General features: G+C 40.4%; 1 protein-coding gene across 2 annotated transcripts in view; it reads left to right on the forward strand.

Moving 5' to 3' along the window:
- LOC112689061 (paired box protein Pax-6-like) overlaps positions 1–12310 on the forward strand; it is a 48910-nt gene that overhangs the window by 13091 nt on the left and 23509 nt on the right. For both annotated transcript variants that reach the window (XM_025562560.1, XM_025562561.1), the window contains 2 exons: positions 8801–9050; positions 10987–11167. In XM_025562560.1, coding sequence (XP_025418345.1) covers positions 8801–9050; positions 10987–11167 — 431 coding nt within the window. The remainder of the gene's footprint in view (positions 1–8800; positions 9051–10986; positions 11168–12310) is intronic.

Consider the following 12310-nt stretch of genomic DNA (forward strand, 5'->3'; position numbering starts at 1 on the left):
AGTTCTACATCGTACGATTATAGTACAAGTTTCTAAAGCTAAGACGAACCACGCATAATGCGTGTTAGAAATGGTCAGCAACCAAACATAATATGATTGATTGACTTCGTGCGGATTCCGTTTCTCGTCTAGGACGGTTTTGCAACCAGACGAACGGACCACACATCTGTTTAGAAATTAATAACATTTGTTAAAATGCGCACCGCCCAGAAACAGGTTCCAAGAAAAGCTCAAATAAAACGCTAATGTTGTTGCGTTGCAAATGTAATCACTCTTAAAAGGGTCTGAATAAACGGGTCACGAATGCGTGTACCACTTTTATAACAATGCACAATACTGCCAGACTTTCGAAGTACACGGTGAAACTTCACGAAGGTAGTGGACACCTATTTGGGCAGTTAGCTTATAGAAAAAAATAAATAAAATACGTTTTGCAATGCACGTTAACGATTTCCGTCGTGTCAGTAATGCTTTGAAAACGACCACTGTATACTAAACCAGTAGGGCCTTCTACCGAATTCAAGAGAACACAAAATTATTGACATATTGAATATTTTTAACCCATTAAAGAATAATTTGAAAAATTTATTTAAAAATTTAATTTACGTTGTTACTTTGCATGCATCAGTTTGAGCGGCAAAAAAGCGTTTTACAATAATTTTTTTTTCTTTTTGAATCCTATAATAAAATTATGGTTTTAAATTTTTTTTTAAAGTCATTTAACGATGTAGAAGTATGTTAAATTTGAAATTTATTGAAACTCTATGGTTAGTTATTTCCAACTATTTTATTGTGTTTCGATGAGTATTTTAATTCAATATCTATGTTGAAGTCAACGTGATTACTTTTGTAATGTTATTATTAGTCTCAAGAAATATAAAATATTTTACATAGAGTTAATAAAACCAGAAAATATATAAATTTATGATTCTCGACAATATTTGTATTTGATATTTTTTTCATTTAATTTTGAAACAAGTATTCATAACGATTTGACATTATATTATGCTAATATTTCAAGCATAAAAAGAATATTATTTATTTTCATAATTTTTAGTCAAGTATCTTGACTGAGTTTTGTAATCAAATGATAATTCTAAATGAGTTGATTTATTTAAAATATATAAACTATTAAAATGTAATTTTACTCTTAGTCTTAATTTGTAATAGGTATTATTGGCGATCAGTTAATATTGCATAGTATACCATAACATTTTAATAGTTTTAATTATTTTTTTTGGTTTCCGATTTGAAATTTATCAATAATTAATAATTATAATTAAAATATTGGTGTTTATAATTAAAATATTAAAATTAAATTCCATTTAATTTCTCAACACTTAAGAAACGAATCAATGTACCAAACAAAAATGCATTTTCGTAGTGAATACATTTTAGTAAAGTTACTTGAGAAAACTATCGAATAAAAGTAATGGAAAAAAACATGTACTCAAATACATATATATATATATACCTACAACAACTATTGGTAATTGTATATAACGAACATAACTTTCTCTGAAAAGAAATAAAAAAATAAACCACGATAGTAAATTTAAATGGAAACGAAAGTTTCCGGCGTTATCAAAACGTTCTGGTTCTGCTCGAAAATGTTTTATTTTTCAAGAGATTGAAAACCGTATATTATTAACTTTATTAAAAAAAAGTAATTCATTCAAAGTAAATTAGATAAAAAGCTCTTGAACCTAATATGATAAAAGCGTTGGTTAATATATTAAATAAAAATAAATATTAAATTACTTATTATAATGTCTGTTTTAAAAAAAGTATATTAACAACCCATTAAATATATTATATTGTGTATAAATGTGAAAAAGTATATTTTTGGTCACGGATAATCTCCGAAAGTTCATTCGTCATGCAATTTCTTTGCTCATTATATTTTGGATAAAGTAGTGCACTACCGATTATGTCGAATTTTATGTCACATATTCTCGTGTTTGCTAGAAAAATAATTTATATATATACCTAATCGAAAAACGTACAGTATATTATACTATATTAGTATTGTAGATTTATATTATACATATCAGAAAGCATTAAAATTCTTAAAACTACTATTAGTACCTGTATTTAATGTTTTTCTAGCTCCAATCGAAAATTAAAATGTGGTATTTTCATTTGTGTCTGAACAAATATGATTATGTCATTCGAGTAGACCTGATTGGATTAGTTAATATTTTTATACCTTTAAATAGACATAATAATAGTAATGTAAAAAATACAATAATTAAGATCAAAAGACTTCAAATATTTTCCAAATAGGGTACACGGTAAAAGTGGATATATACTTTATAGTAATACTATATGGGTATGGGTCGTTTATTTTGGATTTCCGGTATTTGATATTTGATTGCAAACTTGTCTTATTTAACTGATACATTTCGAAATAGGTACATCATACTTCGGATCTGTAAATAATTGTTGATACTTTCATTCTTTCGGTTTTGCATTTTATTTACTTTTTATCGATTTATTTGTTGAATAGACACGATTTTTTTATAACACTCTTTAAAACTTCATACAGGCTCAATTATTCTGATTGAATATACATATTGATCACGTATTCACTTACACATCGCGTTGTAATTAATAATAATTATTATTATTATTTGAACAATCTGAAGTACTCTGTGAATTTACGAACAAACCATGTTTCTGAATGTATGTATAGATTCAAAGCCATTATTTTCAATTCAAAAGAACCTATATTTTAAAAACCATAGCTATTCGTACAACATCGAAAACCGTACTTTGATATCATCACACGTAGTACAGTTAATGATTCAAACCATTTTCATTCAATGACGGAATCCGATTATAGGATTAGAGATTTACGAAAAAGATTTGCCACCGGCTTGAATGCACATTTCTTTCTTGTATAGGTTGATATATTTTAAAGTAATATCTACTCGAGGTAGAAATATAGTAAAACAGCGTCGATATAAAATATTATCAAATGTACTGAAACGTGTGTTTGCGCTTTGCTTCGCTTAACCCTTATGTACAAACAGATATTTATAAGAAAAAATAAATAAATAAAAACATTTTATTTTAACACGATTGAATCCTATAGCGACGTATTCATTGACAATTATGGTTTCTTAAATCTTACCGGATGTCTACCTAAATGTCTAAACGCACATATCGATGTTAGTTCATAACGTTTAATCCGCCCCCCAATAAAGTTTTGCCTGGATCCTGGTATTTTAACATGCAAAATACGTGGCACTAGTACCCCCCAGTGATAATTGAATGGTATTCAATGGTGGATGATCTAACCAACACATTACCATAACGACCGTATTGACAAAAGTTGATTTTCCCTGTATGCTCAATATTTACAAGTAAAATTTTTGGTAATACTTAAACCGAGTGAGTCCTTAATATTTGTGGTTTTATTTTTAATCTAATGCCGGATCCACTTAGAATCAACTTTTATGTAGTTCTTTTTTAACGACTATCCGTATTTTAAAAGTTACGCTTGTGTTCCTTTCGATTTTTCACTAAGTACCGACAAAAAGCCCAATTCACTATTCTCAGCCACGCGTAATTTGATTTCTTTATGAAATTATGAAAAAAATTTGAAATGCGTATCTCACGTATAATGGATTGCATAATTACGGATTCAGGGAAGGGGTGATTGCCGCCCCCCCGCTAAAATACGTTCCTGGACCCGGGTAATACGAACCGCACGCGTGCGATGTTCAGGCACACCCGTTGCAGTCGTCATCTTCTCGGGTTAGGGCCACCGCCGTTTTCGTTATCGTTTTCCAGTTATGTTTTCTTTCGGGATCAGATCCGTAACTAGGATGAGGCGAGCGAAGCACTTGCCTTGGTCGCCTATATCTGGGGGGCGCAAAAATATTAGATAATTAACTTGTTTCACAAGACATTATTTCTCGTTTTTCTAGAAACCTAATTACAATTTTTCGGATTGTTCCGAATCGTATTAACGCGGCGGCGGCGATGTACGTCCAAACAGACGAGTGCGAAGTTATTGTGTCGCGACCACCGTCTTCTCGGTTTTTCCGCGTTTCCAGTGTTCGGCGATAGGAAAAACGCGAGCGCCGGCGGAGGCGTCGGGTCGTTAAATTCGCAGTATATCACGCGCGCATGCGCATCAATTTCGTTTCTCGCGCGCGTTGCCGTAGCGACCATTGCACGGTGCGGCGGCGCTTCCGAGTCGGTTGCGTTTCCGGCCGCCGCCGGTACGCGCGTTCAATGTCGAGGGATGAGCTCGGGACGAGGGACACGAGGGATGGTGCCGGACGTGCCGCCGGAAAAACGTTTTTCCCACCGTCGTTGCGGCCTGGCGCGGAGCCCGAAACGGCCGGACGGGGCACATGCGTACGTCGCGCGCACGCACCAACGCGTTTTCCGCCCGCAAGCGGCGCGCACATGCCCACACGCATCTCTCCTCTCCCCGCACGACAACGATAAAAGTACACATCGTCGGTGCGCGCACACCCTTCGCACGGTTTCCCGGCGAGCAACGTTATAATAACAATAAAGGAGACGTAACGTTTTTTCTCTTTTCGATTATTTTTTTCTCTCTACCAGCTCGAGCTGTTTTCCATTTCATCATCATTTTCAATCGTCGCGGCCGGAGAAAACAATTCATGCACGCGCTTACGGTCTGCGACGCGCACCCCGCCCGCTGGGCCACTCGGTGATGTTCGGTTGTGTTGTGGCTCGTACATTTTGCCGGCGGTCAGTCAATTTTTTCGATAATAGTTGATTTCTTTCCGCGCGACGCCAGAAACTCCAAGAGGAACACGGACCAGCTAGATCATGAAATGTTCTCGCTGTTCGCAGCGTTTTCAAGGTACAAACTCGATTGCCGCGAAAACGATCTGTATCGATTCGCTGTGAGTTCCCGATACCTACGACGTTGAAATCGTGACGCGCACTCGCCCATATTGTCGTGACCGATTGTAACATTCGTGTTGGATTACCGCGGTATTCCATTTGCACGAACGATGCTATTGACAATGACAGCTTTTACAGTTCATTTGGGCTAGAAAAGCAAAATCTTTCCCGAGAAACGCGGGCCCGGGAGAGGTACGCACGAATGCGTATAAACATTGCTTAGTCCATCGTATAACGAAATTTTAATTGTACACTATATAAATGCACATTTCGTCAAGTACGTAACGCTAAGACGCGACGATAACACGTGGATTTGCCGTCGCCTTATATCTACGCACGTGCGTGTTCGCGTCATATCCGGGCTAGACGATGACACTTGGCGGAGATCTCACCAAATATGAACCGGGAAAACGCGAGGGAAAAGGGGCTGCTGCTGCTGCGGTGGCGGTGGTCAACGAGCAGCAGGTAGACGTGTAGGAGGTATATGCAGATACTAATGCTACACACTGGTGGAACGATACTGAAACGATATATCCTTTGTGCACGCGGTCGTGTTTGTGCCGTGTGCGGTACATTGGATACACAATAAAGCGCAGGTACGTCTGTGCGTGTGTGGTGCGTTTGTGTATTCAGTTTTTCGAAAAAATAAAAACCACTTAAGACGACAGTTTTCGAATTGATACCCGTTGGGGCGCGACCGCCTTGCAGTATAATGTACGTATTACTATTAAATACAATAGGGGCGCGCGGAAGACTGGTCGGAGTCCACGACGACGATCATGGCGGCTCGAGTATAAATATTAAGACCCTTTTTCAACGTTGAATACATACATTGTAGTTTGCGCATAATGCACCACTCGTGAAAACATTCCTATTTTTTGTCCGATAACCGTCGTGCAAATGCGTCCAATTTAATAACGTATCTCGTCTTTCTTTTCAACGTAAAAACCTCACCAAACGCGTTTTGTTTAGAACTGTTGACACCGCCTTTCGAACATATCTGTTGTCACAAACATAATCATTAATAATTCTGTTTTTCGCGATTAAAAACAAAACTAACACCACCCAAGAATAGGCATTCTTACAGCCGTTAAGCATACTTCGTTTTTTATTTTTTTTTACGTTAAACTTTAACGTAAATCTATGTATTACGTGTTTTTGTTAGTGAGTTGTATTAACACTCGTAAAATCATAAGAACGAGAAAGAATAATAATAATTCTGATATTAGCAAACGTTCGCAAAAAGTTATTCATATTTATATACACCGCACTCGGTAGCGTTCACGTCAATTTCACTTTTGATGTAACTGCGTTGATAATATGATGGGTAGAAATCGTTCTTGATCTTCGTGCCCGGACAAACGTCCACTGTTGCTCACACGTCGTTGGATATCAAAACGTCATTGTCCTGGAAAACAAACGTGTCAAGGCAACTCTACGAATCCACCTGATAGTAATCGTGGCCTATCAGCACGCGTGCATACACACGAATTGATTACACACGGCCGCAAGTGAAAACAAAACGATTACATAAGAAGGTTTTACACCAGGATTCGGCGCGCGTCATACGTATTTCGTTATTCGTTTCGCGATCGTGTGATCTGCAGCGTTTTGTTTTTCGCTTTGCCTCCGTGCGCACAACCATCTTATCGATCGACGGGACGCGCTCTCGTGTTACGGTCGCGTAACGCTCGTTCAACAAACAAAATATTAACACTCGACGAGAAAAATGTTATTATTTACCCCGACAAAGAACGATAATATTACACGCGCACGGCCGACATATTGGATACACACGGAACTATTTGCGCGTAATTCGCTTCCCCCCCGCCGCGGCGCCGTTTCGAGTGGCTCTCGTCTAGCGACGGCAAAGTACGCGCGTGAACGTCCTGTGCACGCGAAACGGTATGCACTCCACGCGCGCGCACGACGAACGGTCTCGAGAGTGTCTGAAATTGAATTCGAAAGCAATAAAGAACCGTTTCCGAAACGTGCGTTAGCCGTGCAAACACCTATATATGCGGGGGCGTGTGCGGATCACCGCCTAAAATTACTTTGTCGACCGAAAAAAAGGTTCTTCTCCGCGCGGCCACGGGCGTTGTTGCGCCAACAAGTGACGAAAGCGCACGCTCCGAGTACCCTTATCGAGTCCAGGTGCGACGGACGTCTCGCGCGAAAATCCCTCGATGGACGATCCCTGGCAATGTTTTCGCCCGCAACGGGTATTATTTGTACCGTATTTGATGGGAACGTAATATAGGGGAAATTGAAACTATAATCACAGGTTCCGAAAAAAAAGTCTCGGGACGGGGACAAATGCTCTTTTTTCCATCCCCCCCCCCCCAAAAAAAAAATACATCACCGGTCCGAGCCTAGGACGAGTAATAGTCACCCGCAACCCTCCTCTCTTTGCTCGTGACCATACGAGTTAAGTGTATTTATGTATACCACGAGACGAAAGTGATATTTTGATTGATCGAGTGTGATGTGTAAATGTACTTTAAGTACACAAACCGTGTACAGACACTGTGCCGGGGACGCGTTTCCAATCGATTCGCCTCGACCGACGGCCATCCGTAGACTCTCGGCCGAAACCTGTTTACTTGGTTGTAGCGCACCAAAGACCGAACGTAAGTGGCGCGGCGGCATCCCGATGTAATTATTGCCGCGCACTTCGTTGAAAATGTATTTTACACGTTTCGACGGGTAATAATTTAAAAAACGAGTATTTAATAATCGTATTATTATAAGTTGTAACGTTCCCAATGTGTACACACAAATACGTCTGATTCGTGCAGACGTCTGCGCCCGAGTTCGATTATTAATAATAATAAAAATAATCTACCTCGCCCGATGAGTATTAACGAGTCTGGTTTTCGTTTTATCATTATTATTTTCCCTTAAAACGAATTCTCTTTCACGATGCGCGCGCCCTCTCCGGTATATCGCACGCTCTTGTTGTCGCGGTCGCTGTGTGCGAACAAACTCTGCGTACGAGGAGAAATAATATATATTTTTTCGTCCAAAAACCGCGTACTCCCGTATTTTTTTCCCCCACTCGCAACCGCGGCAAATAGCGGTTAATACACCTTACGGTTACGTAAGCCGTACGCGGACGTCGAGGAAACAGTAAAACCGTTTAACTGTTCGACCGTCGAGCAACAATCGTTTTACGCGCGATATTTCGGTAGAATTTAAGAGCGGGACGACGACGTTAAAATCTCTCTCTCTCTCCCTCTATCTGGCCGTACTACACAAGCGTATAAAAAAAAAATTATATATATATATATATATGTGAACGAGTAATATTAATTAATATCCCCGCGGTGAGCTTACGACGGTGTGTGGGAATGCTTGCAGTCGGTGCTGTCACCGGGTGCGCGCATACGTGTATACACGTATTGCACGAACAAGCACACCGACGTTCGAGTTTTCCTCCGTCTCTCTCGCCGTTTGAGTGACAGATCCAATTTGCTTCCCCGCTGCTCACCCGAACAATAAAATCCGCTACCGTATCAGAAAATACCCACGTCCCGTATATTCGTGCACGTATACGTATAGTACGCGGTGTGCGTACGCGCGTAATATTTCGGTCGCTGCACGGTCGGCTGAGCAAGCGCCGGAGGGGGTGCGTTATGTTTTGCGTGTGGTCCGACCGCGTTTCGCGCGGGTTCTCCTAAAAACCGCTCGCTCCTTACACGACGACAGTAATAAAAATAAATAATAATAAAAATATTGTGCCCGTCGGTAATCTCCGTCGACGGGACGTTATTGCAACGGTACCGCACCGCGCGCGCGCGCGCGTCGACGCGTCCGTTGCATTGTAATCACGTTGAGTGGTGATTGCATTGCGTTTACCGAACGTAGAGATGTGATTGTGATTTGCGTTTCTCTCTATCTGTTGCAGACGATTCGGATCATTGCAACATGACGGCCGCGGCCGCTGCGATGGTCCAGAGCTCGGCGGCTCTGTTCGGTTGTTCGGCGGCCGGTCACAGCGGCATCAACCAGCTGGGCGGCGTGTACGTGAACGGCCGACCGTTGCCGGACTCGACGCGCCAGAAGATCGTCGAACTCGCGCACTCCGGGGCCAGACCGTGCGACATATCGCGCATACTGCAAGTGTCCAACGGTTGCGTGTCAAAGATTCTCGGCAGGTAAGCTTATTGGCGCTGTGGCGTACCAACCGTACATGGAAACTTCGAAATACGCCCTTATGTATTTTTCATTTGAAAATATTCCGCTCGTTAGGATATTATTTTCGATGATTAATATACGAAGGATTTTAAAGGTTTTGCAAACAAAATGCACGACGTTGACCGTTGTCATTTTTAACATTAAATGCAAGATTTTAATTTTTGCGCTCCCGCAGGAATTGCGCCCGGGGCACTTATCGCCACTCCCTTGTTACGGCCCTGCTTACCCCGCGATGTGAACGAACCGGTTACGATTGTCGCACGCGAAACCTGTATTGCGACCAGCGGAAAACCCAAAAACGAACTCGACCCTTGGCTCGGCACGACGTCCGAATGGTTTTCGCGAACAGAAACACGGAGACTACACACAGGTTTTACCTCTGGGTTGAGATTGCGAATCCGATAGGACCGCGGGACGATGTCACCGGATCGAAATGCAATCGTAAAAATGTAATCTTCGCGTGTTCACTTCCACTGCCTATTCTTCACCCAACACGACTAGCGAATATGTGTCCGCGAACCGGAATCTTGTCCGAAACCGAATACTTACCGGCCGACCGTTCGAAGAGTTCGTTTCCCGTTTACCGCGCGAATCACCATTATCGTGGCAAAGCACGCACGGCGCCGTACTGCCGACTTATGTTGTGTTACCTTTTTAACTGTTACAACGGACGAAGGGACAGCACATGATGACGCGCACGCAGGGCCGTAGCAATCAAATATTGCGCTCGGGGCGAAACTTCAAAATGTGGTCTTAAGTATTTTAATTTATAAAAAAAACTCACAAAAAACTAAATATTTTTTATAAACGCAATATAAACAATAATTTTTCTTTATAATTATGTGAGCGTTTTATTTAAATCAATAACTTATTAAAATATAAATATAATAAATATAAAATATACATAATAATTATAAGTAGATTCATAGATGTCACATAATAATATTTATAAATAATAAAAGTAAATATATAAATACATAATATTACTTTTACATATAAGTATTAAGTTATAAGTAACAATTAAATTGAAATTATTTTCATTTTTGCGCCCTTCTAGGAATTGCGCCCGGAGCGTAGGCTCTTTTAGCTCCCCCTTTGCTACAACCCTGCACACACGTCACGATTAAGTATAACGATAACCGATAATGCTGAACGTGCGTTCAGTGCGTATGATATTACGTATGTGGAATAATCGAATCGATTAATTTTCAACCGTAGTCGTTACCAGCTTACATAATAACGCATTATCCAGATAATCGGAGAAGCGTAGCAATACGGAAAGGGACACTGTCCGCGAGCGCAGGGGGATTCAAAGGACAACTGACTTGTTCAGTTTTCAGATATTCATGGAAACACGAATAGATTACGTGTAGTGCATCGATAGTGATTTTTTCCACACCATCTATGTTTTTCTAACACGATTAATTCTCGACGGACAGTCCACAAATAGTGTGCTCAAAAGTAAATAAAAAAAAAACACTTATGCTGTTCATTTCTCGCTTGCTCGAAATCATGTAGCAACAATAAAGGGCCTAAACCTTCTTTTTTCTTGAGTTAAGCTCTTCTATGCACCCGTCTCTGCCCGACTGCACCTCGACTGCCAGCTGTACCGATACCACGAGTACGTTTTCAGACACTCACTTGCGTCGCTCTCCTCGTTTCTCGTGCTTGACCTCCGAGGCGCAATAATACGTAAAATGTACGCGAGTTTAAATGGAATTATAATCCGCGAGAGCCGGTGCTGGTAACACGGTGTCATTAAAACGCGACGAGTTAATTATGCACCGCCTCTCGGGCGGCATATTTACATCAATACGCACGCACGCGCGTGTCCTTAAGACGTTTAGCGTCGACCGCGAGCAGCTTATTCCTCGTGTACATGAATCCTCGTTGCAGGTATTACGAAACCGGTTCGATCAAGCCGCGCGCTATTGGCGGCTCGAAACCCCGGGTGGCGACCAATGGCGTAGTGAACAAGATTGCCGACTACAAGCGCGAGTGTCCATCCATCTTCGCGTGGGAGATCAGGGACCGGTTGCTGTCCGAAGGGGTGTGCAGCAACGACAACATACCGAGCGTGAGTACCGCCACTGCATTGTAGTAGCTCATCCTCAACGCCCTTTTAACGAAGAGCCGTCGGCTTTCGCTGTTCCCGACTTCAGCACTCGGGTTGATCGAAATGACCACCGTTTGCAATTTATATTCCTTTGTTTTTATTTTTTATTTTTATGTGTGTTTGTATTTATAAGCCTTCGAAAACCGTTCGTAACGTTTAGGAAACCGTGAATAATGTTTTTTATTCTTAAAAATATGGGCGGAGTGAAAATAATGTATTATTTCAATTTCGCCACCTATATTATTTACAATCGTGAAAGTGTAAATATATCAAGTCCGCCGCGGGGATGTCGAAGCTCATTTGATTGTACGACATTGAATCACAATGAAATGTGCATAATAAAAACGAAATAACGATTAAAAAGGACAGTACACACACATACACACACACACACACACACACACATATAAATACATATATAGGTACGTTAGACGGTGCGTTTATTTAGGACTGAAATTGGTTTTCCAAACGATTATTTATGATTCGAATCGCGTTGTATTGACGGTAGTGTTGGGGTTTACTGCGCTCCCTTGCCACTTGTACTCTAAATAGTTTTCGATTGCATTCGATAAACACGCGTCGTGAGATTCAATGTTTACCAAATTGTTTCATCGAAAATCAACGTGTAAATATTTTCACGAAATGCCAATAATATTATCGTGAATATGAAATGTAAAAAGTACACATCAAGTATAGTAAATGTACCTGTATGCTGCCTATTGCTAAATTAGAACACAACGGTTGAAATATAAGAAGAATAACAAAATTTTTATTGGTGTTCCTATGCGAAAAGGTTATTTCTCAACATTCCACGTCTTATACCCGGCGCTTACAATTAAACAACGTATATTCGGACTATTTTACATTATCTCGAAACGAGTATTGTATTTTCAAACATAAAACGTATACGGGCAAATCGATTCAGTCAATAAATAAAACGCCTCATCCCATACCCTCGGCCCACCGTTTAGTCGGAAAAAGATACTTATTTTAGACAGGGGTAAAAAAAAAAAAAAAAACGATGATAATAATAATAAAACGTGAAATATGTTTTCTCCTTTTCGTCTCGTCCCCATCCGAAACACACTCGCCGCGCACATTGCA

The sequence above is a fragment of the Sipha flava genome, unplaced genomic scaffold (genome assembly GCF_003268045.1).
Source record: "Sipha flava isolate LNK unplaced genomic scaffold, YSA_version1 421_pilon_pilon, whole genome shotgun sequence".
Taxonomy (NCBI): domain Eukaryota; kingdom Metazoa; phylum Arthropoda; class Insecta; order Hemiptera; family Aphididae; genus Sipha; species Sipha flava.